The sequence below is a fragment of the Malaclemys terrapin genome, chromosome 6 (assembly GCF_027887155.1).
Source record: "Malaclemys terrapin pileata isolate rMalTer1 chromosome 6, rMalTer1.hap1, whole genome shotgun sequence".
Lineage (NCBI taxonomy): Eukaryota > Metazoa > Chordata > Testudines > Emydidae > Malaclemys > Malaclemys terrapin.
The window spans coordinates 6,353,478-6,380,090 of record NC_071510.1 but is presented as its reverse complement, the minus strand read 5'-3'; the positions used below and the strand labels follow the sequence as shown (position 1 = coordinate 6,380,090).

General features: G+C 46.0%; 2 protein-coding genes across 7 annotated transcripts in view; one reads left to right on the top strand and one right to left on the bottom strand.

Annotated features, from left to right (window-relative positions):
• The window catches only part of RNF170 (ring finger protein 170), a 53,049-nt gene extending 33,966 nt beyond the window's left edge, over positions 1-19,083 (bottom strand). The window contains exons 1-3 of one of the 4 annotated variants that reach the window (XM_054031789.1): positions 15,592-15,731; positions 14,647-14,704; positions 8,743-8,804 (exon numbers count right to left, since the gene is read on the bottom strand). The gene's annotated coding sequence lies outside the window, so the exon portion shown is untranslated. Of the gene's footprint in view, positions 1-8,742; positions 8,805-14,646; positions 14,705-15,591; positions 15,732-18,764; positions 18,848-19,063 lie in introns of those variants that run through there. The other 3 variants (XM_054031793.1, XM_054031791.1, XM_054031788.1) reach the window with 3 other exon arrangements.
• The window catches only part of HOOK3 (hook microtubule tethering protein 3), a 138,157-nt gene continuing 130,398 nt past the window's right edge, over positions 18,855-26,613 (top strand). For all 3 annotated transcript variants that reach the window (XM_054031785.1, XM_054031784.1, XM_054031786.1), the window contains exon 1: positions 18,855-19,067. In XM_054031785.1, coding sequence (XP_053887760.1) covers positions 18,855-19,067 — 213 coding nt within the window. The remainder of the gene's footprint in view (positions 19,068-26,613) is intronic.

Below are 26,613 nucleotides of genomic sequence, written 5' to 3'. Positions count from 1 at the left end.
CTGCCAGATATACTACCTGGGGATCCTCGATAGGAAAGACTGCTTGATTTGACACACGTTCCAAATACAGCCTATCTACATCGAGTATGCATCCACGGTCTGGAGTGCCAGGGGTTCTCAAACTTTTTCATAGTGTAGACCACATTGGAACAGTCTTTTGGACCATCCCCTGTCTATGGCAACTACAGGTGGGATTTTCATAAATGATACATGTTAGCCTAATGTTGATACTATTGAAGTCAATGGGAGTTTTTGAGAAAGCCACCCCATAGCATTTACTTACACAAAAGAATATTTAAGAAGTATTAATGGGGGATGGGGGAGGAGGTAATCATGCCTCCTACTCTTGCTCTTCACTGTATCTGCCCTTCCTACATGTTCTATTTCCATCTGCTAGAAACATGGAGATTTAGCATAGCACACCCAGCCACTTTCCTCACACAAACAGCAAGTGCTCCTTAGAGCAGTTTGGAAGTCTCTGGGCTAAGCCTTGAAGGAAGAGGTCATTTTCAGATTACTTCTTGTTCTAACCCAGGGGTGGACAACTTTTCAGAAGTGGTGTGCCGAGTCCTCATTTATTCACTCTGATTTAAGGTTTTGCGTACCAGTCATACATTTCAATGTTTTTAGAAGGTCTCTTGCTAACAACTAAACTATTGTTGTATGTAAAGTAAATAAGGTTTTTAAAATGTTTAAGAAGCTTCATTTAAAATTAAATTAAAATGCAGAGCCCCCTGGACCAATGGCCAGGACCCGGGCAGTGTGAGTGCCACTGAAAATCAGCACGCATGCCATAGGCTGCCCACCCCTGTTCTAACCCTTAACATAACATTTGTTTTTGTGTTAACTTCATATTGGCAAAGATCAGAGTGACTTGTCTTCTAGAGATAATGTTGGCTAAACTACAGTGGGAGAGGTAAACGAAATAAAATTGGCTGCAACCAGCTGTTAAACCGCTCCTGTGGCAATCAAGAAGGGCTCTGAACCACAGCTGTGAACATTATGAAACCAACCAGAGAAAATGAAGCTGGCTTTGGGAAAGGAGTGACATGTTTACAAAATATCATGCTGGAGCTGTGTTCCATCACAATTAAAGTTTTAAAAATATTTTTCCTTGATGATAAATATGGACTCTTGGAGACAAAACCTGAGACTAATCTAAACTTGTATAATTTATATAATCTTCTACCTCTCTCTCCACCTCCTCTCAGTACACACACCACCATTTTAGGACTCCCTGATACCTTCTTATACAATAAATCATTTCAGAATTTGGCCCTTAATGTTTGAAAAATGCCAGTGAGGAAGTTATTAATTAGCCCTAAATACACATTAAATGGAAAGAAAGAACACCAAAGTCAGAGATTAGTGTACACCAGTAATGATATGATTTCACTTAGAGGAAAGCATACCCATTATTCTGGCAAAATTTCCACCAGTCTACTATTGATAGTCTCAAAAAACATCTTTTCACCAAAACTCAATGTGGATCATGAAGGTCTGGTCTTCCATCAGTGTGGGGAATTTACACGCTAGCCTCCATTATATTTGTGGGAGCGACCTACTTCAGTTTCTGCGCAGCAGTGAAGAAAGAGAAGCCAATGCATTCTGCCATCCCAGTAAGTGGATGAGTGATGATATTTTTAAGGACTGTAAGAATGGGGAAAAACATACCCAGAACGAAGGGTCGATTCCTTTCAATGTTCCTATATACTGGCCTTCCACAGTGAAAAACCAAATGGAACAAAGCATACATGAAGTAAGTGAAATGACCGGGGTAAGTCGACCTAAGTTATGCTACTCCAGCTACGTGAATAACGTAGCTGGAGTCAACGTAGCTTAGGTCAATTTACTACAGTGTCTTCACCGTGCTGCGTCGATGGAAGACACTCTCCAGTCAACTTCCCTTACTCTTCTCGGAGAGCTGGAGTACCAGGGTCAACTGGAGAGCGCTCTGCCATTGATTTAGTGGGTCTTCAGCAATGTCGATCTCCCCTTAGTGAAAACAAGCTCTTAGGAGTCCTAAAATATGCCTCAACCTGAACAGAGACCATTACTTCTGTAGCTATGGTTGTAACAGTCCCCCAGCTCTACTTGGCACTGGTGAGGCCTCAGCTGGAGGAGTGTAACCAGTTCTGAACAGCACACTTCAAGAAAGTTGTGGACAAACTGGAAAGATTCCAGAGGAGAGCAACAAACATGATAAAAGATTAAGAAAATCAGACCTATGAGGAAAGGTTAAAAAAACTGGGCATGTTTAGTCTTGAGAAAAGTAGACTAAGGGGACCTGGTAAGTGTCTTCAAATATGTTATGGGCTGCTGTAAAGAGAATGGTGATCAATTGTTCTCCATGTTCACTGAAGATCGGACAAGAAGTTGCAAGAAGATAGGACAAGAGTTGCAATCTCTGCACTGACAGAAATTTACGTGAAATATTAGGAAAAACTTTCTAATAATAAGTACAGGTAAGCACTGGACTAGGCTTCCAAAGGAGGTTGTGGAATCGCTATCATTGGAGGTTTTAAGAACAGGTTAGACAAACACCTGTCAGGGATGGTCTAAATATACTTGATCCTGCCTCAGTGCAGGGGGAATGGATAAGATGACCCTTTGAAGTCCTTCTACCCCTATATTTCTATGATTCTATAATTTGCACTCATCATTGTTTTTCCCAAACAACTGTGCCACAGTCTGTTTAAATTTTTACAGAACATCTTTTCCAATGGTACCAAACCAGGACTCCTGAGAATCACACCTAAAGTAAAGTTAGAATTCACACAATAGACTTCACATATATTAATATATAAAAAAACCTCAGGTCTTTCTTTATAGACGGGTCCAGGTCCTGTGTCCTACCCCACTTTAATACTTTCAGCAGACTATGGTGCCTTAGGCTTAATTCTCTTGCAGCCCCAAACACAATTTGATAATGATTTTAGGACAGGAATGATAAAGAGGGACAGTACTGGTCAAGGGAATATGTGGGAAGTTATACTAGTATAAGGTAGGGTGTGAATTTAAAACTCTATAGTTATACCAGTATAATGTCCTGTGTGGACACACTTATTCCAGTATGAGTGCCTTTTTTTAGTTTAACTTAACTCTTTCAAAGCAACAAATTAAATCAGAAAAAGCCACTCTTACACCAAAATAAGAATGTCCACATGGGGAGTTATACCAGAATAAAGTACAGTGATATAACTATACTGGTGTAATTTTATCTGTATAACTTCCTGTGTAGACAAACTCTGAGGCTGCAGTGCTAAGAAAGTCTTTCAAGCACCAATGCCTTGGGGCTGAGGGACTGGGCTCCCCTCTCTGCTATCTGTCTTCTTAGCAGTTATACACACACTGTGTTTCTGAAAAATCATCTGCTGGAAATGGAGGGGTGAACTTGATGGTCCATAGCATGGGACAGGTTATACTCAATGTCTCCTCCTTGGGTCACATTTCCCTTCCTCTCCCCAAGTCATAAAGGAGTTCAGATGTGTTTATAGAATCATAGAATATCAGGGTTGGAAGGGACCTCAACAGGTCATCTAGTCCAAACCCCTGCTCAAAGCAGGACCAATCCCCAGTCAGGTTTTTGCCCCGGATCCCTAAATGGCCCCCTCAAGGATTGAACTCACAACCCTGGGTTTAGCAGGCCAATGCTCAAACCACTGAGCTATCCCTCCCCCTACACAGAATATGGTACTTGTACGGATGATCAGCTTCTCTGGATGGGATACCATGTAGCTGTTAAATAATATTAAGAACAAATTCACCAGGAGATTCTAGTACTGGATCTGGACCAAGATCTTTCTATACTGATTCGTTGCAATTGCTGACTGGAAGTGAAGCAAGAATTATACTACTGAGCTATCCCTCCCCCCTTATAATATATGGAGCTAGGTCTATCTCCTAGAACTGGAAGGGTATCATAAGAATGGCCATAATGGGCCAGACCAATGATCCATTTAGCCCAATATCCTGTCTTCCTACACTGGTCAATGCTAGATGCTTCAAAGGGAATGAATCATTTGAAGCATAGTATAGTTGGAATTATGTTTTCCAATGTGCATTACTTTGCACTTATCAACTTTGAATTTCATCTGCCATTTTGCTGCCCAGTCACCCAGTTTTGTGAGATCCCTTTGTAACTCTTGGCAATCTGCTTTGGACTTAACTATCTTGAATAATTTTGGATCCTTTGCAAACTTTTCCACCTCACTGTTTACCCCCTTTTCCAGATCATTTATGAATATGTTGCACAGCACTGGTCCCAGTATAGATCTCTGGGGGACCCTATTTACCTCTCCCTTCTGAAAATTAACTATTTATTCCTACCCTTTGTTTCCTGTCTTTTTATTAGATCACCCTTGTCCACATGTTTGTTGACCCCCTCAAAGAATTCTAATAGATTAGGGAGGCATAATTTCCCTTTATAAAAGCTGTGTTAACTCCTCCCCAACAAATCATGATAATCTATGTGTCTGACAATTCTGTTCTTTACTATAAGTTAGTCTTACCAGACTGTAACTACCAGGATCACCTCTGGAGCCTCTTAAAAACTGATGTCACATTAGCCATCCTCCAGTCATCTGGTACAGATGTTGATTTAAGTGATAGGTTACACACCGCACTTAGTAGTTCTGCAACTTCATGTTTAAGTTTCTTGAGAACTCTTGGGGGAATACCATCTGGTCCTGCTGACTTACTGTTTATCAGTTTGTTCCAGAACCTCCTCTACTGACATCCTAGGCTGGGACAGATCCTCAGATTTGTCACCTAAAAATGGTTCAAGTGTGGGAATGTCCCTCACATCCTCTGCAATGAAGACCAATGCAAAGAACGAATTTAGATTCTCCGCAATGCCCTTGTCTTCCTTGAGTGCTCCTTTAGTCCAGTGGCTCCACTAGTTGTTTGGCAGGCTTCCTGCTTCTGATGTACTTAAATTTGTTGCTGTTAGTTTTTGAGTCTTTTGCCAGACGCTCCTTAAATTCCTCAAATGAGACCAACTACCCAAGAAGCCAAGTCAGAGATTTTATCTTTGGATGGGGTGTGCTAATCTTTGGAATGTCTGACACTACCTTTTTCCATCTCTCTTCTGAAATAAAAATTCTCTTTGATGATAACTTAAGATGCTGAAGTTTTGTGTCGGTTGTAATTGGTCTGTTCACTTGTTTGCTCAAGCCATGTTTCTGAAGGCTTTTAGAAATGGCTTGTGGACCCAGTGTAACATGATGAAGTAAACCTGACAGGGCAGACATGTATTCCTTTCACTTGAAAGAAGGGATGATACTTGAAAGGAGTCAGTTGTGAACACTCATGAAAAAGTTATGAGTCCAAAAGGGAGTACTCTCTATAAAATGCTGCTTCTTAGAGCAGAAGCTGAAGTATGTCTGGATAATTCTCCCCAAACACATCTTCAGTAGACCTTCAGGAATTTTATTTTCATATTCTAAGCTTTGGGAAGATAACTCTGTAATGAAGGATTTCAGTATTTCTCCCTGTAATATTGATTTCCTTATGGAGTTAATAAGAGACACAAGATCTGAAATAGGATGTATGCTATTGTTTCTTTGTACCACAAAGATTCTTGTGACCTTTTCAAAATCTCTCTCTCTTCCCCTCCATGGAACTGGTTCTAATGTTCTAATACGTAAGAGATGGGCTAATTCATATATCTTCTGATGTGACGGAGGGTCTTGTTGATAGCACTGGTTTATTTTAATTTACTTTGGGGAAAGGATAAACTTACCCCTGTGATAATGAGTGAGTTCTATTATATGTCCACCCCTGATTTTCTCAGGCACCCATTTTTTGAGATGACTCACTCCTGGATGAGGCCCCCTCCACTCCGGTAGAAGGGCTGGGATAGGCCCAGACTTGGGAAACCAAAAATCAAGGGAAATTTTGTGGGTTGGATGATTTCCCAGAGAATCCCAGCCTTGATTTTCCAACTCTGAGGAAAGGCAGCAACGGCCTCTGCCTAATGTGTAATATCTATGCTGGAAGCTGGAAGAGCAGTGACTACAAAGGGAACACCTGCTAAAATAAGGTGGTTTGAATAGAGACGCTTCATTGGAAGAATGGAGAAACTTATTCCCCTTGTGTAAAGCCTCAGTGACTGCTTTGTCTCTATACTTCCCAAAGAGCTTATCAGCAAGATATTTGGAAGGATATCAGATGTTAACCTGCCATTCCAATTTCTTCAAGTGGTGTCATAGGTGCTGTGGGCCATGTCTTTGGAAGTTTTGAACATACAGGAAATCAGAGTCAGGAGGAACAGCAGCCCTGAAAATGTTGCTAAGGAAATCAAGTTTAAAGTAGTTTTATGTAGGATTTACTTTGCCTTTTTTGTGTATGTCTGTATGCTTGCAATGGCCTTTCAGTCGAGCACAGAGCTGCACCCAATAAGACTGCAGCCAATACTCACAGGGCTAAGGTGGCTGTATCCAAGTTTAGTCTGAGCAATTAGCTTATTCTTTTGTCTATGGGTTTGTCAGGAACACTCTCTTAGATGGTATGACTATGCCCTTTACTAAGGAGGCTACAGCAAGCTTAACCTTAGGCAGAGTAATGAAGATCTTTTAGTCCTTATATACAAGTGACTCTTAATGGGGAATCCCCACTCTATCTTAATCACCCCTTCATAAACCAGGTGAGAAGAATTACACAGCTGTTCAATTTTGCAAGGTTTTGGTTGTTAATTTTCTGGAAACATAAGCACCTGAGAAATTAGAGCCCCTATTTGTGCATAATTCTTGGAAACTTAGTTGAGAACATGAGGTATCTGGCTCAAAGGCCCAGCTTTAGATATTTCTTCTTCTCTTTTGAGAATCTAGAGAGGAGATTCACTCATGAGAAGTTTTAAAACTTTCTGCTGTCTCTAACACCAGTCCCTGGGCCAAAACCCAGAGAGAAAAATTAGGGTGTATGTGAAAGGACCCAAGCGAAAAGGACAGTCTGCAGACATGTATCCTTGTATCCTGCATACGTCCTTAAGGAAAACAGTAGCCATTCTTTGACTTGCTGTGGGACCCCGAGAAGCTGGAAGAAGAGAGGAGGTAAGTCCATCTCACAAGGAAAAGGATCTGAATTATTTCACTCCATGATCCCTGCTGCTGTGTCTGGGCTGAGCAGGGACCAATTGCACAGAATGAGGGTTTAGCTGCACCCACTAGTGGCTACCTGGCATCAGAAAGGTGGCAGTAGCTGGCATCTTTCATGGCAGCTGTGGCCTTGCAGGTAAAACAGCTTGAGGGATGGGCTTGTTTTACAGCCTTCTCAACAACTTCAGCATGGACCTTGCCTACATGTTGGCCGGGAGCAGGCTTTTCTTCATCCTGGCTGCTACAGGGGAAATCATTCCTTCTCCCAAGATTCAGGAGACTCCAGTGAAACTTTCCTGCTTGCTCTACAAGCTGTGGGATTCAGGGGAAGCAGCAGGGAGGCTTTGAAAATCTTAACCCCTAGTTCCATGCCATTGATTCTGGCAGGTGTCAGGGAAGGAAGCTTCACTGAGGTGTGCTCAACGGTCTTGCTGTGGAGTTCGGTTTCTGTGGCCTGCTGTCCATCTGCCATTTCTCAGAGGGGAGGAGAGATTACGTCCTTCAGACCCTCTTCTGAAAGCCAAAAGGTTTTCTAAGTTCAGCAGTTTTGAGCCTCAAAGTCTTGAAGCCACTGAAGAAACAGTGATGTTTAGTTAAGAACACTTCAACAATCTTGTGAAAGCTCTGCTGCAAAGGGAGACTTGAATTCTGCTGTATGTACTGTTTGGAGGGCAAAAATTCTGGGGAGATCTTCCGGAGGGGCATCCCTAAAGCCAAGCTCAGAGCAAAGATCTTGGTTGCCTCCAGTTGTCATACAGAAGGGGTTTGCCCATTGTGAAAACTTGCTGACACAAAGGGAACCGAGAAACATCCATTCCTAAACTCCACATGGTCCAAGTTAAAACTGACATGTTGTTTGGAGGTGACGTATGTATGTTATGGGAGATAGATGTGGGTAAGGATTAGGGGTATGTAGGAGACTGAATTAAATTTGGATTTCTGTCTCCCTACTTATTTATTTTTACTGAAGTGTCTCAGGACTCTCCTAGAGAATCAGCAATGAGTTGACATAAGTAAATAAGGTTTGTATTCAACTACTTTATGAAATTCTTGTCATGCTCCATTATTTATGCAAAATTTTTTTTTAATTATATTTACCTAACCTTTTCAGCTTATCAATTTTAGTTGAATCAATCTAACTGCAAGACCATGTGTTTTTCAGATGCCAAATAATCCATTTAAAAGACATTCTTCCTTCTCTGTGTTAAAAATTTGTGCTCATTGTTTCTTTATGATGTATAAAGGAGGATAGAAAGAGTTTTTTAATTTGTTCCTTCTCTTTTATACTGCAAATTCAGTTCTTCTTTATGCTAGTTTTCATGGAAGACTATGGATGACTGGTAAAATTATTTGTAAGAAAGTGAAATATTAATTCAGAGGAGAGGTAACTTTTGCTCAGACTTTTAAGAACTTGTTTTTTCTTGACATCCATCCAACTGAATAATCAGTTGGGAGACTCTCTCTTTAACAAAGATTCATTCCCACACTGCCTTTCAGTTAAGAAATGAGAAAGCTCACAATCCTCCAGTAAAATCAATTTACAAAAGACAAAAAAAAACAAAAAACGAGCAATTGTTTTTTTTAAAATAGCAAAAAATGTCAGTCCCTCTTTAAACATCAAAAAAGAAGCAAAAAGGACACTAACCAGATTTTTAATAGCCAGTCCTCTTTAATCTCCTGGTGTTTCTAATACAAAATATCAGGGCTCTTCAGTGTGAAAAAGAAAAGAAAGAATTACCTTATCTTTTGCACTGTGACCCAACTATGTCACAGTTGGTTTTATCAGGACTTGTTTAAATAGCAGAGAAGCAGACACCAGATGTATTTGCATCTGGAGTCTCAATGACTAAGGAATGGAACTATACACAGACAGATTGGTAGGGACTGGGGGTGGTAGAAGGTATAAAGAAATGTAATTTATCTGGGCAAAATTGTCATTTCAAGTTACCATCTCAGGCACAAATTCTTGCCTGCTCTTTATCATGGTGATGATAGTAAAACTAATGATAATTTACTCTCTTGTCAACAAAGAATTATTTGCCGTAGGCAAGTAGAATTTTTCAAGGCTGATTTAATTATTGTCAGGCTAAAAATTCACATTGGTCACAAGTTATCTACTTAATCTCCATTGCTTCTTTCCCAATAAAGGAATATCACAAATAACAGCATCTTAAATTACAACAGTGGCTTTTATTCCTGGAAGCGCACACAGAGGACATTGAAATTTAAGGGCACAAAGGGGCATGTTAATGCAGATGTATTACCTCATCATGCTTCCGAACTGCCAGCTAACAACAGAAATACTATCAAGATTCTGTTTCATATGGCACAGTTAGAACAATCCCACATACCATCATTTAGAAGGACACTAAAAATGAACCAGTGCTTGCCATAGTATATGAAATAATTATTGCTGGCTAGCCAGACCAGAATATTCATGATTTTCTACATTTTCCATATATTTGAATGCCTCTTACTTATCTGCTGGGGATGTCTTATCTGCTATTATACTCCCAAGAGAGATTACAAAGATCTTAGACACAAGGGTCACATAGGTATAGGAAAAATGAAGGACCTTATTATGGCTCTAGGTGGTCTAGAAATGACAAATTGAGATGGCATGAAAAATGAGTAACCAAGAAATTAGGAGGTCACATACATCTGTGGACTTTCAGGGCATAGTACAAGGCTCATCAGTTTGCTCAAATCCCTTACTTAAAGATGGATTTGAATTGAGAGTGTCCTTTTAAGGATTTGTTGAGGGTGAATAAGGGGAAATTATTCACCTGAAATTCTGTTTCTCAGAAGACAATATTCTGACAGGATTCTTGCTCCTGGGCTTTTGCTTCTTAGTGTGAGACTGGTGGAATATCTTTGCCTCTTAAACAATTTACGTAAGTGAGGGCAGCAGTAGCAGGGCATGGCACAAGCGCAGGCCCCTCCTGGCTTTTGCATGCCAACTCCTGCTGGTATAAATGCTGTCCTCTAAAAGTGCAGTCAGTGTCTTTGGTTTCAAAGGAGATGAAGCTCCCAGGATAAGCCAATGCAAAATGATTTATCATGACTAAAAAATACATCCCAAAGAAAAATGCACCAGGATAATGGAAAGATTGACTAATCCAAAAAAGAACTGGACATTAACTCTTGTTGTCCTCATAATAGGATTAAAAAATAAACAAGAGTTTTGGAAGGAATATAATCCCACAGGGTTTATCTAAACGGTAAATGGAACGAAAATAAGGTTCAAGTCACAACTATAATTACTTATCAGTGCAAGTGTGTGCATGGATACTTTTATTTTCTATTTATACATAATTTAAGTCAATTTTTATGGACAGTAGGGCACTTTTTCCAAAATAAGAATATGCACATATGGACTTACATGATATAATTAAAGATGTGACCTACAACTGATGTATTTTTGGAGTAGCAGCCGTGTTAGTCTGTATCCACAAAAAGAACAGGAGTACTTGTGGCACCTTAGAGACTAACAAATTTATTAGCGCATAAGCTTTCCTGGGCTACTGCCCACTTCTTTGGATGCATATAGAGTGGAACATATATTGAGGAGATATATATACACACATACAGAGAGCATGAACAGGTGGGAGTTGTCTTACCAACTCTGAGAGGCCAATTAAGTAAGAGAAATTTTTTTTTTGAAGTGATAATCAAGCTAGCCCAGCACAGACAGTTTGATAAGAAGTGTGAGAATACTTACAAGGGGAGATAGATTCAATGTTTGTAATGGCTCAGCCATTCCCAGTCCTTATTCAATCCTGAGTTGATTGTATCTAGTTTGCATATCAATTCCAGCTCAGCAGTCTCTCTGGAGTCTGTTTTTGAAGTTTTTCTGTTGTAAGATAGCCACCCGCAGGTCTGTCATTGAATGGCCAGACAGGTTAAAGTGTTCTCCCACTGGTTTTTGAGTATTATGATTCCTGATGTCAGATTTGCGTCCATTAATTCTTTTGCGTAGAGACTGTCCGGTTTGGCCAATGTACATGGCAGAGGGGCACTGCTGGCACATAATGGCATATATCACATTGGTAGATGTGCAGGTGAACAAGCCCCTGATGGTATGGCTGATGTGATTAGGTCCTATTATGATGTCACTTGAATAGATATGTGGACAGAGTTGGCATCGGGCTTTGTTACAAGGATAGGTTCCTGGGTCAGTGGTTTTGTTCAGCGATGTGTGGTTGCTGGTGAGTATTTGCTTTAGGTTGGGGGGTTATCTGTAAGCGAGGACAGGTCTGTCTCCCAAGATCTGTGAGAGTAAAGGATCATCTTTCAGGATAGGCTGTAGATCTCTGATGATGTGCTGGAGAGGTTTTAGTTGGGGGCTGAAGGTGACAGCTAGTGGTGTTCTGTTATTTTCTTTGTTGGGCCTGTCTTATAGGAGGTGACTTCTGGGTACTCTTCTGGCTCTGTCAATCTGTTTTTTCACTTCAGCAGGTGGGTATTTTAGTTTTAAGAATGCTTGATAGAGATCTTGTAGGTGCTTGTCTCTATCTGAGGGATTGGAGCAAATGCGGTTATATCTTAGAGCTTGGCTGTAGACAATGGATCATGTGGTGTGTCCTGGATGGAAGCTGGAGGCATGTAGGTAAGTGTTGCGGTCAGTAGGCTTCCAGTATAGGGTGGTATTTATGTGACCATCGCTTATTAGCACGGTAGTGTCCAGGAAATAGACCGCTTGTGTGGATTGATCTAGGCTGAGGTTGATGGTGGGGTGGAAATTATTGAAATCATGGTGGAATTCCTCAAGGGCTTCTTTTCCATGGGTCCAGATGATGATGATGTCATCAATGTAGCGCAAGTAGAGTAGGGGCATTAGGGGACGAGAGCTAAGGAAGCGTTGTTCTAAGTCAGCCATAAAAATGTTGGCATACTGTGGGGCCACGCGAGTACCCATAGCAGTGTTGCTGACTTGAAGGTATATATTGTCCCCAAATGTGAAATAGTTGTGGGTGAGGACAAAGACACAAAGTTCAGCCACCAGGTTAGCGGTGACATTATCGGGGATACTGTTCCTGATAGCTTGTAGTCCATCTTTGTGTGGAATATTGGTGTAGAGGGCTTCTGCGTCCATAGTGGCCAGGATGGTGTTTTCTGGAAGATCACCGATGGATTGTAGTTTCCTCAGGAAGTCAGTGGTGTCTCGGAGATAGCTGGGAGTGCTGGTAGCGTAGGGTCTGAGGAGAGAGTCCACATAACCAGACAAGCCTGATGTTAGGGTGCCAATGCCTGAGATGATGGGGCGTCCAGGATTTCCAGGTTTATGGATCTTGGGTAGCAAATAGAATACCCCTGGTCGGGGTTTTAGGCATGTGTCTGTACAGATTTGTTCCTGTGCTTTGTCAGGGAGTTTTTTTAGCAGATGGTGTAGTTTCTTTAGGTAATTCATTTAGGTATGCCATTATGTGCCAGCAATGCCCCTCTGCCATGTACATTGGCCAAACCGGACAGTCTCTACGCAAAAGAATTAATGGACACAAATCTGACATCAGGAATCATAATACTCAAAAACCAGTGGGAGAACACTTTAACCTGTCTGGCCATTCAATGACAGACCTGCGGGTGGCTATCTTACAACAGAAAAACTTCAAAAACAGACTCCAGAGAGACTGCTGAGCTGGAATTGATATGCAAACTAGATACAATCAACTCAGGATTGAATAAGGACTGGGAATGGCTGAGCCATTACAAACATTGAATCTATCTCCCCTTGTAAGTATTCTCACTCTTCTTATCAAACTGTCTGTACTGGGCTAGCTTGATTATCACTTCAAAAAAAATTTCTCTCTTACTTAATTGGCCTCTCAGAGTTGGTAAGACAACTCCCACCTGTTCATGCTCTCTGTATGTGTGTATATATATATCTCCTCAATATATGTTCCACTCTATATGCATCCAAAGAAGTGGGCAGTAGCCCAGGAAAGCTTATGCTCTAATAAATTTGTTAGTCTCTAAGGTGCCACAAGTACTCCTGTTCTTCTTACAACTGATGTAGTTATTTTGGTTCCTTTTACTATGTAGACAAGCCCTCAAACTTTGGGGGTATAAACTACCCTTTAAATATTGGGGACAGGTGGAAACTTTACTTGGTGCCAAATTATCCCACATCTTCCTACTGCAAGGTTTCTTCCTGTGAAGCACTGGTCACAGTCAAAAGTAGGATACTAGACAGACCACTGGTCTGATCCAGTCAGACAATTTCTATGCTCCCTTCGTCCGCTTCATGCAGAATTCCACGGACCTTTCAACAATTAATGCATAGATGAGCACGTGGGCATAGGAGAAACACTAGCAGGACAGGAACTCCAGCACTACCTTGCAGAGGAATCTCAGAGGAGACTCTAGCATACCTATTGCTTGTATAATCTGGGGTCAGACAGATCAATCATTAGGACCTGAAACTTACTTTACAAGCTGGTATCACTACTACCAAAGGAATTTCCACATTAGAGATTAAAATTCACAGAAATAAATGATTTAAAAGGAACTTTCATCAGCTTGTCAAAACTACATTAAGACTGCATGACATAGGGGGCTTTTTAATGGGAAGTTTCAAAAGTATCAAACCTTGCATGAATCTGATGCCAAGGGGCTGCAGAGACGCTGGTCTATCTTCCAATAGTTCATGACATGTCAATAAGCTGCCTAATACCCCTGGCTCACACTTTGCCACTTCCTTCACGGCGAACGTTCTTTAAGAGCTGAGGAAGTGCTGCTGCTATCCAGTCTAGGAGCTAAAAGCCATGAGCAAGAATTCTGGTAAATGGCATTTTTAGAGAATGGAGGGTTGTCAACCGATGCTGTCTATATCATAGGCAGTAGGATTTGTTGATTTTGATTATGTAAACATGATGAGATGTTTGCATACAAGGCATGTGTTTACATATTTAAGTAAAAATAATATAAATAAGCTTCAATATTAAAGACTATTTTGTTAATTTTTGTTATACTTAATAAAAACTGCAGATAGTCAAACTAAAAGGAGGAAGGACAACATCTGAAACAGACAAGCAAGGAGAGCAATTTTTAAAATAAAATTTATTAATTGCCAAGATAAATTCTGTGGGAAGAATAAAACAAAAGAATACTGTTTATTTGGATGGTGTGTTGTTAAGCGATCAAGCAGTGAGTATTAATAGGTTCAATATTACTGGTTAATTATTTTAGAGGTACAGCTACAATACTTCTGACATTACAGTATTAAATAAGTCATCTCAGCTGGTGCAATCAAATCTATACCCAGCACTTTTGGTGTCACTGACAGCCATGCTGTCACTATGATCCATGTGAAACACTCACTCAAGGGATGAGCAACTGTTCTTAGAGCCTCCACCAGTCTCAGATCCCCACTGACCCCTGAACTCAGTGTACTTGTGAAAGAGACCTTTACAGTCTCGGTAGCTTTTCCAGTAAAGTGGAAATTTTCCCGAAAAGCTGAGGTTCTTCAGCTCTGCAAGAGCAGTTTTACTGGGAAAGTGTCCTTTGCTTCCATGTAAAAACTCTTAGGACTGAAGTTCCATATACTTACCTGCTGAAGCAGGTCTTTGGGAAGTCTGGGGTCAGTAGTCTCTGGAAAACATCTTTTCCTAAAGAAGAAAGAAGAAAGTAGATATTACTCTCCTGCTGGGGGAGAGATACTTCAGAGGGTGAAAATGTTGCAGGGTACAAACACCCCTTCCTCTCCAAAAGAGTTTCAAAGGCACTTACCTCTCAGGGATTCAAACTGAATCTCTGAGGGACGATACTACAGAACTAAAACATTTTGTTAGAACAGAAAGACACCTCTCTCACTGTATGGGTGAAACTCCGCAGATAGCTTGCAGCAGACAGACAAAACTAGTTTCAGTCCAATTCCTAGCTAACAGGGCATCCACATCGCGTAAGCCATCGTAACTGACATCCTTGTTGGCTACCTCAGCAGACAGGCCAAGAATTCAACTGGTTACTGAGACTGAACTTCCCACTCGCCCCTCTACATTCTGCCCCCATGCCCTACCCAGTGCAGAGTTGAAGTATGTTGGGTAGACGGGGTGGGGAAGAACTCAGTCACTGCTTGTATATTACCTATTCTGTGGGTAAACAGGAATTCAATGTGGATAAACAAGACTTTATCAAGAAGATATAAAGCAATTTTAAGAATGAGAAAAATATCTGACAAATTCCTCCTTTAAAAAGCATGTGCACAAACATGGATACATGTTAGGATACAAAATCCAATCCTGTCTTAAAAAAAGACAGATGTTATTAAAAACAAAAAGGAAGAAAATACATTTGAAAACTCAGGCTATTGCTAGATTTAAAAAAACCCACTTACAAAAATGAAGCATCAAGAATAACCTTTTCGAGGTCCAGCTTAAAGGTTACAAGCAAAACAAAAGCATTTGGGGTTAGCACAGAGGAGTCCACAAGCCATAAAGAAATAAAAAGAAATAACCCTAATCGCGTCTTCATAGACATTTCCTGATTTACTTACATATCTGGGGGTTTCAAGTGAGTAGTTTCTAGGTATGATTCAGATGATTTTTCATACCTGGCCCCAAGCTTCTTACAGCATAGTTCCAGCCCTGTCTCTGCTTCTCTCGGAGAACAATAGACAGACAAAGGGGAAGTTTTTTCCCAATTTTAAAAAGTCTAGCCTTCCCATTGGCTCTTTTGGTCAGGTGCCCACTCCCTTCCTTTTACCTATGCAGGGTGACTTTTTAACCCTTTACAGGTAAAGCAAGTAAAGAACAACTACTAAGAGGGATTTTACAGCTAAGTGGTTGGCTGGATGTCCATAAAAGGGAGCTACCCCTCCCTCCCCTTTCATTTATCACAGAACAATAACTCAGCCTCCCTGAAACAAGAATCTACCCTCAGCACCTAAATTATCTTAACTGGTCATTTCCACTATTTATGTAAAAATATTTCTTCCACATTTTTGAAAACATTTCTTTATTGAAATGAGCAATACAAAGACTATATAAATGTCAAGCATCTCTTTGATTTGACAAGCCATGGGTCAAAAACTGCGAACACTACCAATATAGTATTCAGCACTACTATTAACGGTAGTTCTGCTGAACTCAATAGAAATACACAGGCTAATAAGGCCAAGAGCCAGTAGTGGTTATACGGGGCATGCTCTGTCAAAGTCAAAAGTTGAGTGTGAGCAAGGACCCTGGCTCTTTGAGCTCCATTGGCTGGGAACCTAGTTTCTCAGAACAGCTGACATACCAAATCATCCAAGCTGGAGTTCTGAGCTGTACCATTTTAGGCATCAGCATTCTCTAATTAATGTTTATTGACTGGACTGAGAGATCAAAACAAATAACCCCACAGACCACATTTTCTTTTTTCAAAAAAAACAAACCAACCACTTGTGTGTTTGGATCCAAATTTCATTCATAAACAGGGAAAAGAGGCAAGAAGGGAGCAGAACAATACAGTGTATGCGGGGGAGAGAAATGAGAAGAATAGGTGGCAGAGTGGCCAAGTAAATGCACTGGTGATAAAGGCCAGGCTCATACCAGGACCTGGGGGCCCAAAGCGGGTGGGGAGTGCCTGGGTTCGCACTAGAATGCAGGGGCCCACGAGGGCCACAGAGGTGTGTGTGGGGCAGGGCCAGGGCCCACCCCAGGGCCAGGCACCCGAGGTGGGTGTGTTTGGTGGCAGGGCTACACCGGAGACCAGGCGCCCAAGGAATGTGTGTCTTGCGGGGGAGGGATAGCCAAGCTCATCCGGGGGCCAGGCGCCTGAGGGGGGTATGTGTGGTGGGGCTCGCCCCGGGGGCTAGACACCCAACGGGGGAGGGGTGTTTGGTGGGGGAGGGGTGGCTGGGCTCGCCAGGTGCCCCGGGGGGTGTGTGTGTTTGGTGGGGGAGGGGTGGCCGGGCGCCCCGGGATGGGGGTGTGTGTTTGGTGGGGGAGGGGTGGCCGGGCGCCCCGGGAGTGTGTGTGTGTGTTTGGTGGGGGAGGGGTGGCCGGGCTCACCAGGCGCCCCGGGAGTGTGTGTGTGTTTGGGGGGGGAAGGGGTGGCCGGGCGCCCCGGGGGGTGTGTGTGTTTGGTGGGGGAGGGGTGGCCGGGCGCCCCGGGGGTGTGTGTGTTTGGTGGGGGAGGGGTGGCCGGGCGCCCCGGGATGGGGGTGTGTGTGTTTGGTGGGGGAGGGGTGGCCGGGCGCCCCGGGATGGGGGTGTGTGTTTGGTGGGGGAGGGGTGGCCGGGCGCCCCGGGATGGGGGTGTGTGTTTGGTGGGGGAGGGGTGGCCGGGCGCCCCGGGATGGGGGTGTGTGTTTGGTGGGGGAGGGGTGGCCGGGCGCCCCGGGATGGGGGTGTGTGTTTGGTGGGGGAGGGGTGGCCGGGCGCCCCGGGAGTGTGTGTGTGTTTGGTGGGGGAGGGGTGGCCGGGCTCACCAGGCGCCCCGGGAGTGTGTGTGTGTTTGGTGGGGGAGGGGTGGCCGGGCTCGCCGGGGGGTGGGTGTTCGGTGGGGGAGGGGTGGCCGGGCTCGCCGGGGGGGGGGGTGTTTGGTGGGGGAGGGGTGGCCGGGCTCGCCAGGCGCCCCGGGAGTGTGTGTGTGTTTGGGGGGGGAAGGGGTGGCCGGGCGCCCCGGGAGTGTGTGTGTGTTTGGTGGGGGAGGGGTGGCCGGGCTTGCCGGGGGGTGGGTGTTTGGTGGGGGAGGGGTGGCCGGGCGCCCCGGGGGGTGGGTGTGTTTGGTGGGGGAGGGGTGGCCGGGCTCGCCGGGGGGTGGGTGTTTGGTGGGGGAGGGGTGGCCGGGCGCCCCGGGGGGTGTGTGTGTTTGGTGGGGGAGGGGTGGCCGGGCGCCCCGGGGGGTGGGTGTGTTTGGTGGGGGAGGGGTGGCCGGGCGCCCCGGGGGGTGGGTGTGTTTGGTGGGGGAGGGGTGGCCGGGCGCCCCGGGGGGTGGGTGTGTTTGGTGGGGGAGGGGTGGCCGGGCTCGCCGGGGGGTGGGTGTTTGGTGGGGGAGGGGTGGCCGGGCGCCCCGGGGGGTGGGTGTGTTTGGTGGGGGAGGGGTGGCCGGGCTCGCCGGGGGGTGGGTGTGTTTGGTGGGGGAGGGGTGGCCGGGCGCCCCGGGGGGTGGGTGTGTTTGGTGGGGGAGGGGTGGCCGGGCTCGCCGGGGGGGGGTGTTTGGTGGGGGAGGGGTGGCCGGGCTCGCCGGGGGGGGTGTTTGGTGGGGGAGGGGTGGCCGGGCTCGCCAGGCGCCCCGGGAGTGTGTGTGTGTTTGGGGGGGGAAGGGGTGGCCGGGCGCCCCGGGGGGTGGGTGTGTTTGGGGGGGGAAGGGGTGGCCGGGCGCCCCGGGAGTGTGTGTGTGTTTGGTGGGGGAGGGGTGGCCGGGCTCGCCGGGGGGTGGGTGTTTGGTGGGGGAGGGGTGGCCGGGCTCGCCGGGGGGTGGGTGTTTGGTGGGGGAGGGGTGGCCGGGCTCGCCGGGGGGTGGGTGTTCGGTGGGGGAGGGGTGGCCGGGCTCGCCGGGGGGTGGGTGTTTGGTGGGGGAGGGGTGGCCGGGCTCGCCGGGGGGTGGGTGTGTTTGGTGGGGGAGGGGTGGCCGGGCTCGCCGGGGGGGGTGTTTGGTGGGGGAGGGGTGGCCGGGCTCGCCAGGCGCCTGAGGCGGTGTGTGGCCAGGGGGCCGGGCTCGCCCCGGGGCAGGGGTCGGTACCTCTCTCCGCTCCTGGCTCAGCCGAGGCCTCCCCGCGGCCGGACTCCGGCCCCCGCCCGCTCCCCCCGTGTGCGTGAGGCGCCCTGGCGCATGCGCGGCGGCGGCGGCGGGGGGAGCGGGCGGCTCCCGGCGGCCCCGGTGACGTGTCTGCGCCACAGCCCGGCCCGGGGAAGCGGCGGCGCCAGCGACTCGGCCCCGGCAGCGGCGTCCGGCGGCCGCGCCCTGCTGCGCCCGCCCGCCCGCAACATGTTCAACGTGGAGAGCCTGGAGCGCGCCGAGCTCGGGGAGAGTCTGCTCACCTGGGTGAGTCCCCGGCGAGCCCGGCCCGGCCCGGCGAGCCCCGAGCCCCCGCGGCCTGCGGCACCGCCCTGCAGGCACTGCCAGTGTCCCGGCTCCGCGCCACGGGCCGGGGGCAGCCTCCGTGTCCGGCCCCCTCCCACCCACCCACCCACCGGGGGTGTCAGCCTCCGTGTCCGGCCCCCTCCCACCCACCCACCCACCGGGGGGTGTCAGCCTCCGTGTCCGGGCCTCCCCTTCATGTTCCCTCCATCCCTGTGGGGTTTCAGTGTCCGGGCCTCAGATTCCCCCATGCCCCAGTGGGGTGTCAGTGCCTGGATCTCCTCTCCAGATTCCCACCCATCCCCCAGTGGGGTGTCAGTGCCTGGATCTCCTCTCCAGATTCCCACCCATCCCCCAGTGGGGTGTCAGTGCCTGGATCTCCTCTCCAGATTCCCACCCCATCCCCCAGTGGGGTGTCAGTGCCTGGATCTCCTCTCCAGATTCCCACCCATCCCCCAGTGGGGTGTCAGTGCCTGGATCTCCTCTCCAGATTCCCACCCCATCCCCCAGTGGGGTGTCAGTGCCTGGATCTCCTCTCCAGATTCCCACCCCATCCCCCAGTGGGGTGTCAGTGCCTGGATCTCCTCTCCAGATTCCCACCCATCCCCCAGTGGGGTGTCAGTGCCTGGATCTCCTCTCCAGATTCCCCCATCCCCCAGTGGGGTGTCAGTGCCTGGATCTCCTCTCCAGATTCCCACCCATCCCCCAGTGGGGTGTCAGTGCCCTGTCTTCCTCTCCAGATTCTCCCACCCACCCCCAAGGGGGGCCCAGTGTCTGGGCCTGGGACCTCAGTGTCTTCCTTAGGTCTTCCTTCCCAGTTGTGCCTAGAAGGTATTTCTGAGCCAACATTACCTTTGCCTCTTAATTTTCCCCCCTCCCTCCAGTCCTCTCTTCTGACTTCTTCCCCCCCACCCCTATCACTGTCCAGACAGAAGTGTCTCTTCTCCATTTGGTCATACCCCACCATGATGTATTTTGATGTGCGTGCTCTCCCTCCCCACCCACTGGGGCATCACATTGGTGCCAGGACCTCACACCCTCCAATATAACACTAACACTCAACACCCCCTCCTCCCCCCTCTCTCTGTTTTCACTGTCTGTGCTAAGAAATCCAATCCTATCAACATATGGAAATGGAGCTAACCAACCTTAACTGTGTCCTGTATTGACACCATGAGGAAAAACAAAGAATACCCCATAGTATAATTAAAAATCACTTTAATTTAATTTGGCACAGCACATACTAAAAGGTTCAAGTTAAGGTTGTTTCGGTGTTTTAATTATGCATTTCTGTGTTTGGATTTCTCGATTTCCTGGGTTTGTAATGCTTGGTTTTGGTGTAGCTACTTCCACCTTTTCATGTTCTCTGTATATATAAATATCTTCTGTCTGGGTGTTCCATTCGATGCATCTGATGAAGTTGGCTGTAGCTCATGAAAGCTTATGCTCAAATAAATTTGTTAGTCTCTAAGGTACTGTTCTTTGTGTGGATACAGACTAACACGGCTGCTACTCTGAAACCTGTGATATTCCTTTAATGTGTGTTTTACCCTTAGTTACGGGTACATACTCTCAATCTTAACTGCAATTAAACATAATTTTTATCTGGAAATAGTGTTGTTGTTTTTAGATTAAAGATGTCATGCCTGAACACTAAATAAGAAACTCAAAAACACATGCTACCATGTGATATCTCCAGTGAGTTGAATATCAGCCTTAAACTTGCATTTTTATTTTAACTTCTGTGACCTGATTCACCAGTATGTTCTGATTGTGGTGTTGGTCTGGAGCCTCATAAAGCAGGTAGCACTCATTTAAAATGAGTTTACAGGTGCTTTGCATAACCAGAACAGCACAAAGTAGCAGGAGTGCACTGGTGAATCTGACCTTTAATTTGCAGGTGACTTATTGGTTTAGTTATCTGGAGTTATAGGCTAATTGTTTGGTTTGTATTTTGTCATTTTAATTCTTTACACATATATAGGCAAAACTACAAGGTAAACTTCCAGCATATGAAACTGTCATAGCTGAAAAGGAAGATATTATTCATTTCTTAAAAATGTTGGTTGTGAAACTATGGAGTCAGACTGGGCAGCAAAGGGGTGTAAAACAGGTGAGAGGGGATTACTGGGGATGTGGGGAAATGGCAGAAAAGAGTTCTCCCATGAAGTTAAAGTGGATAAGCAGGGATATATAGGGAGCAGAGGGATTTAGTGGCATGGTAGTGGGGGGAGGCCAGGGGCTGTGGTGTAGGACAGTTAAGTGTAGTGTTGTGTTTTTGGAAAACCAGGGATATACACTTGGCAGGAATCTGGATTGGATAGCCTAGGGAATCTTTCTTCATTGACCTCTTCACATCTCTGCTAGTGCACATGGCCATTTTTTCTCCCTGTGGCTCTCTACAGTGCTGTTTTCTGTGGTTGGGGGGACCTGAGGGGGTGCAGGGATTCAGGAGGAGCTAGTTGGAATGTTGGGGGGGAAGAAGGTATGTGCATGAGCTTGGGGAAAGAAAGGTTGTGTGCGGGGGTGGGAACCATGTTAAGAAGACCAGTGCTATGAAAAAGGGAGGGCCTGAGATGGGGTGGTGGATGGAGACCAGTCTCGGAGTGTTTCTGTACTTTCAGGACTCCCCTGTGCTCCTACTTCAGCTGCCCTGGCAGTGCTACCATAGTGCATGGTGGAGCTAAAACAGCAGTGCCACAGAGGAGCATTTCAAGCATTGATGCCTACTAGCATAGGGCCATTGAACTATAAAGAGCAATGGCGTTTGGAGACAAGCAAACCACTGAGGACTCTTGCTATGACTCTCCTCTTTCCTAAGAGGAAGTTGTCTGATATCATGGTTTCCCCAGCTAACAGTGACCTGAGCTATTGACCACTGTTTTTGAGCAACAGTCCACAGTCATAATCCTAGATCCTACAACTCCAACCATGCAGGTGGACCTTTAACCCCCCATTGTATGAGGGGGCCACGTCGAGGGAGAACACAGTATTCCACAAGCCAAACGTTTCATGGACCAAGTGTATAAATATCCCTGCTGGAGCAGTCACACAACCAAGAAAGGGGGGGAAAAAGTTTGTTTTGTTAGCAGAACTATTTGCAAATAGCGGTTAAATAGCATGGTAGTTACAACATTTTGTTTATATTTGTAATTCTTAGTTGGATGTGCAGTTTTCTATGCTGTTTATCAGTTTTAATATTTTTGTATCAAGGGGGTTTTGAAACTGACTCAGGATTTAGAGTACCTCACCTACATTATGGCCCCAACTGGTTTTAAAATATGTTTAGTTGAGCTGGTTTAAAAAACAGAATTTTGTGTAAGGGTGTATGGGTTTTCAAAACAGACCATTGTTGATCCCCTGGTGAAACAATTTTTTAGAAGTCTTTGAGTCAGTTGCTGTCATTGTCTGACTTTTTTCCAAAGCCCCATAGCTATTCTTGGGAGGTGAAGTTGCTCATCCTCTTTGTCAAAAGAGCTATTAGCTACTTCTTAGAGAAGACTAAGGTGTTTTATGCTAGAGAAGTTGACTGTTCTAAGAACTTGTTTTACCTCCTACAGTGCTTGTGAAATATGTCACATTCATACACAAGTGCTTCAACTGGTTTTCTGGTGTTCTGAGAAGCAGTTGGAGAAGACTTGGATTTCAGCATATTTGAGAACCTGTTCAAACTAAACTGATAAGTCTGCTAATGTGGATGCAAGCAACCCAAAACTGCTCCTCCCACTGCTAACCCACCATGTCTCTATTCTGTTTCATAGTGAGATATCCCTTGAGCCTTTTACTTACCACAGAAACAGGGGTCTCAGTTGTGGAATCTTTAAAGTTATTTATTTGTAATTTTGCTGCTTTGAAAATTCCCGTGGGGTTCCCTATCACAGCCTCACCTGCCATCAGACTTCGGGGGTCTGTTCTAAGCTGGGGCCTTGTTCTCAAATTCTTGTTTATCTCCATTGGAGAGCATTGTCAAATGTTCTCATTGAGAGTTGTGTATTATACCCCTTCCCCCACCCTGTATCTGTCTTGTCTATTTAGATTGGGGCAGAAGTCATCTGTGTTTATACAGCACCTAGCACAATGGGACCCCATTCTTGGTTGGCCTCTGGGAATTACCATAATAAATATAATTAATAATATTAAATTTTGACTCAATACCTGGGGGTGCTCTCTACCCCATGTAAGTTGCAGTCTCAGTGTAACATATGTCCAGAAAAAAAGAACAGGAGTACTTGTGGCACCTTAGAGACTAACAAATTTATTAGAGCATAAGCTTTCGTGGACTACAGCCCACTTCTTCGGATGCATATAGAATGGAACATATATTGAGGAGATATATAGGGGGGAGGGATAGCTCAGTGGTTTGAGCATTGGCCTGCTAAACCCAGGGTTGTGAGTTCAATCCTTGAGGGGGCCACTTTGGGATTTGGGGGCAAAATCAGTACTTGGTCCTGCTAGTGAAGGCAGGGGGCTGGATTCAATTCAATTCAATAGTATTCTCACACTTCTTATCAACCTGTCTGTACTGGGCTAGCTTGATTATCACTTCAAAAGTTTTTGTTTTTTTTCTCTTACTTAATTGGCCTCTCAGAGTTGGTAAGACAACTCCCACCTGTTCATGCTCTCTGTATGTGTGTATATATATCTCCTCAATATATGTTCCATTCTATATGCATCCGAAGAAGTGGGCTGTAGTCCACGAAAGCTTATGCTCTAATAAATTTGTTAGTCTCTAAGGTGCCACAAGTACTCCTGTTCTTTTTGCGGATACAGACTAACACGGCTTCTACTCTGAAATATGTCCAGAGTGTCCTTTATCTGAAATTTTTAAGGCTGCTACATATTCAAAGCACAATTTCATAAATCACCATTTTCTCGACATGGTATCAACAACAGATGCTGGTTTTGGGAAGGCAGTGCTGCAGTCACTGTTTAAGCAGCAGGAGTCCTCAGAAAGGTCAGTGCTAGTTAGTCTTCTGTGGAGTTTGTGTGGAGACGTCATGACAGAGACGTACTTTACCGTCTTTCCTTCACTCTGCTGTGTAGCTCAGATACAAATAGTGTTTCAGTAGGTAGAGAGGACCTTAAGGACTGGTTAGAGGAGTTGCGTGTTTATAACCTCAGTGGTGGCATTACACTTTTCTGTGATATGTACATTCTGTAAGCATTACTACAGATCCAAGATCTCTGTACTCCCTTCCTCTATTTTGAGGGTGCCTCTGGCCATTTTTCTGGTCTCAATTCCTAGTATCCAGTTTGGCTCTTCCTCTTTCGTGGATGGTGTAGTTCCCCCAGTGCAGATGCCCTCTGTCTTCCACATGGTGCCCATTCCTCAAAAGAGAGGTATGTTAGTGTTTCTTTATGGATCTAGACCATATACCTGGGTTTCTTCATTCAGCCTCAGTTCCAGGGCTGTCCAGGTCAGTCTTGGGGCCGTATGGGATGAGCTTGGAAGTTCATCTGCGCAGCTCCTGAGAGATAGGGACTTTAGTTCCTCCATGTTGTTCACTTGGGTTCCACTAGAAGCTAGTTGTTCAGGCTGCTTCGTGTAATTTTTTGTAGGCTCCCTTTCTGAAGGGGGTCAAAGCTGCTAGAGCTGACTGGTGAAACTGCTTTCCCCTCCCAAGCACTTCATTAACTCCTTGCTTTTTATACAGCCCTACTTGATCTGTATGTTTCCCCCCATTTAACTTAGATTGGTAAGGATCTCTTTCAACATCCTTGGCATCGGAGGACTGTAATGGTATGTCTACACGACAGCTGGGACTGAGCCTTCCATCCTGGGTAGACAGACACATTACTGGTGTAGACATTGTGGCACAGGCGGCAGCACGGTCCGTCTGTCTGAGTACGGATCCAGGGGGTTGGGCAGTCTTGTTCTCCGACAGCTAATCCACGTCACAACATCCACACTGCTATTTTTAGCATGCTAGCTCTGGCAGAGCTACCGCGTGTCTGTCTACCCAGGCCGGAAGGTATGATTCCAGCTGCAGTGTAGACATACCAGCTGAGAACCGGCTTCTTTATACTCACTCCTCTGCCCCTCGTAACAGGGCTAAGATGCAACTACCACCATCCATGTTATCTCCCATTTTGGAACTTCAGTTATTGCTGGCCAGCATCCACAATGACTTGCCAATAGCTGATATGAATCAGTCCTTTGACCACAAAGTTGCAGTGTTTTCTCTTTCTCCTGATAATCTGCATCTCTCACCTCCTGATGACAACAACTTTCAGGGAGTTGCTAGTTTGGTTGAGTGACTCTTTAGAGCTGGGTATAACAGCAGCCAAGAAAAGACTTATCTTTTGATAAATTGTAGTTTAAGGGAAAAGGAAAAGTGACCTCGACTGTCAGTTAAAGTTTGTTGAACACTGGTCAAGGTATTTGGTGGATTCCAGCATCTGTGCCTGCTCTCACTAAAGAGGCAGATAGTGTGAACCAGGCCTCAAGCAGCTATTCCTATACCTGTATCCTGGTTCTGTAGTGCAGAGATGGGTAACTTTAAGGTAGTAGAGGGCCACAAAATCCCCTAAAATCCTTTGCCGGGCCAAACATTTTTTTTTTTTAGAGCAGTGGTGGGCAAACTACAGCCCAGGGGCCGCATCCGGCCTTCCAGACATTTTAATCTGGCCCTTGAGCTTCTGCTGGGGAGCAGGGTCCAGGGCTTGCCCCGCTCCAGTGCTCCAGCCGGAGAGCGGGATCGGGGATTTGCCCCACTCCGTGTGGCTCCCAGAAGCAGCAGCATATCCCCCCTTCGGCTCCTACATGTAGGGGCAGCTGGGGGCTCTGTACGCTGCCTCCACAGCTCCTATTGGCTGGGAACTGCGGCCAATGGGAGCTGCAGGGGCGGTGCCGGTGGGTAGGGCAATGTGCAGAGCCACCTGGCTGCACCTCCATATAGGAACTGGAGTGGGGACATGCCGCTGCTTTTGGGAGCTGCTTGAGGTAAGCGCCGCCTGGAGCCTGCACCCCTGACCCCCTCCCACACCCCAACCCCCTGCCCCAGCCCTGATCCCCCTCCTGCCCTCTGAACCCCTCCGTCCCATCCTGGAGCAACCTCCTGCACCCCCAATACCTTATCCCCAGCCCCACCCCAGAGCCCACACTCCCAGCCGGAGTTCTCCCCGCACCTAAACCTCTGCCCCAGCCCAGAGCCCCCTCCCACACCCTGAACTCCTCATTTTTGGCCCCACCCTAGAGCCTGTATCCCCAGCCAGTGGCCTCACCCCCTCCCGCACCCCAGCCCCAATTTCGTGAGCATTCATGGCCCGCCATACAATTTCCATACCCAGATGTGGCCCTCGGGCCAAAAAGTTTGCCCACCCCTGTTTTAGAGGATACATATTGCATAACTCAGAAATGTTTGCTACACTACAGCATGTTAGCATACAGTTAATGGTGTATTACCAATATAAAACTGAAGTGGTCTTAAATATAAAAGTCTCATATAGCACAACCTTTATACAATAATTAGAAAATAAACAATAAAACCCTACAACAGTTTAAACACAT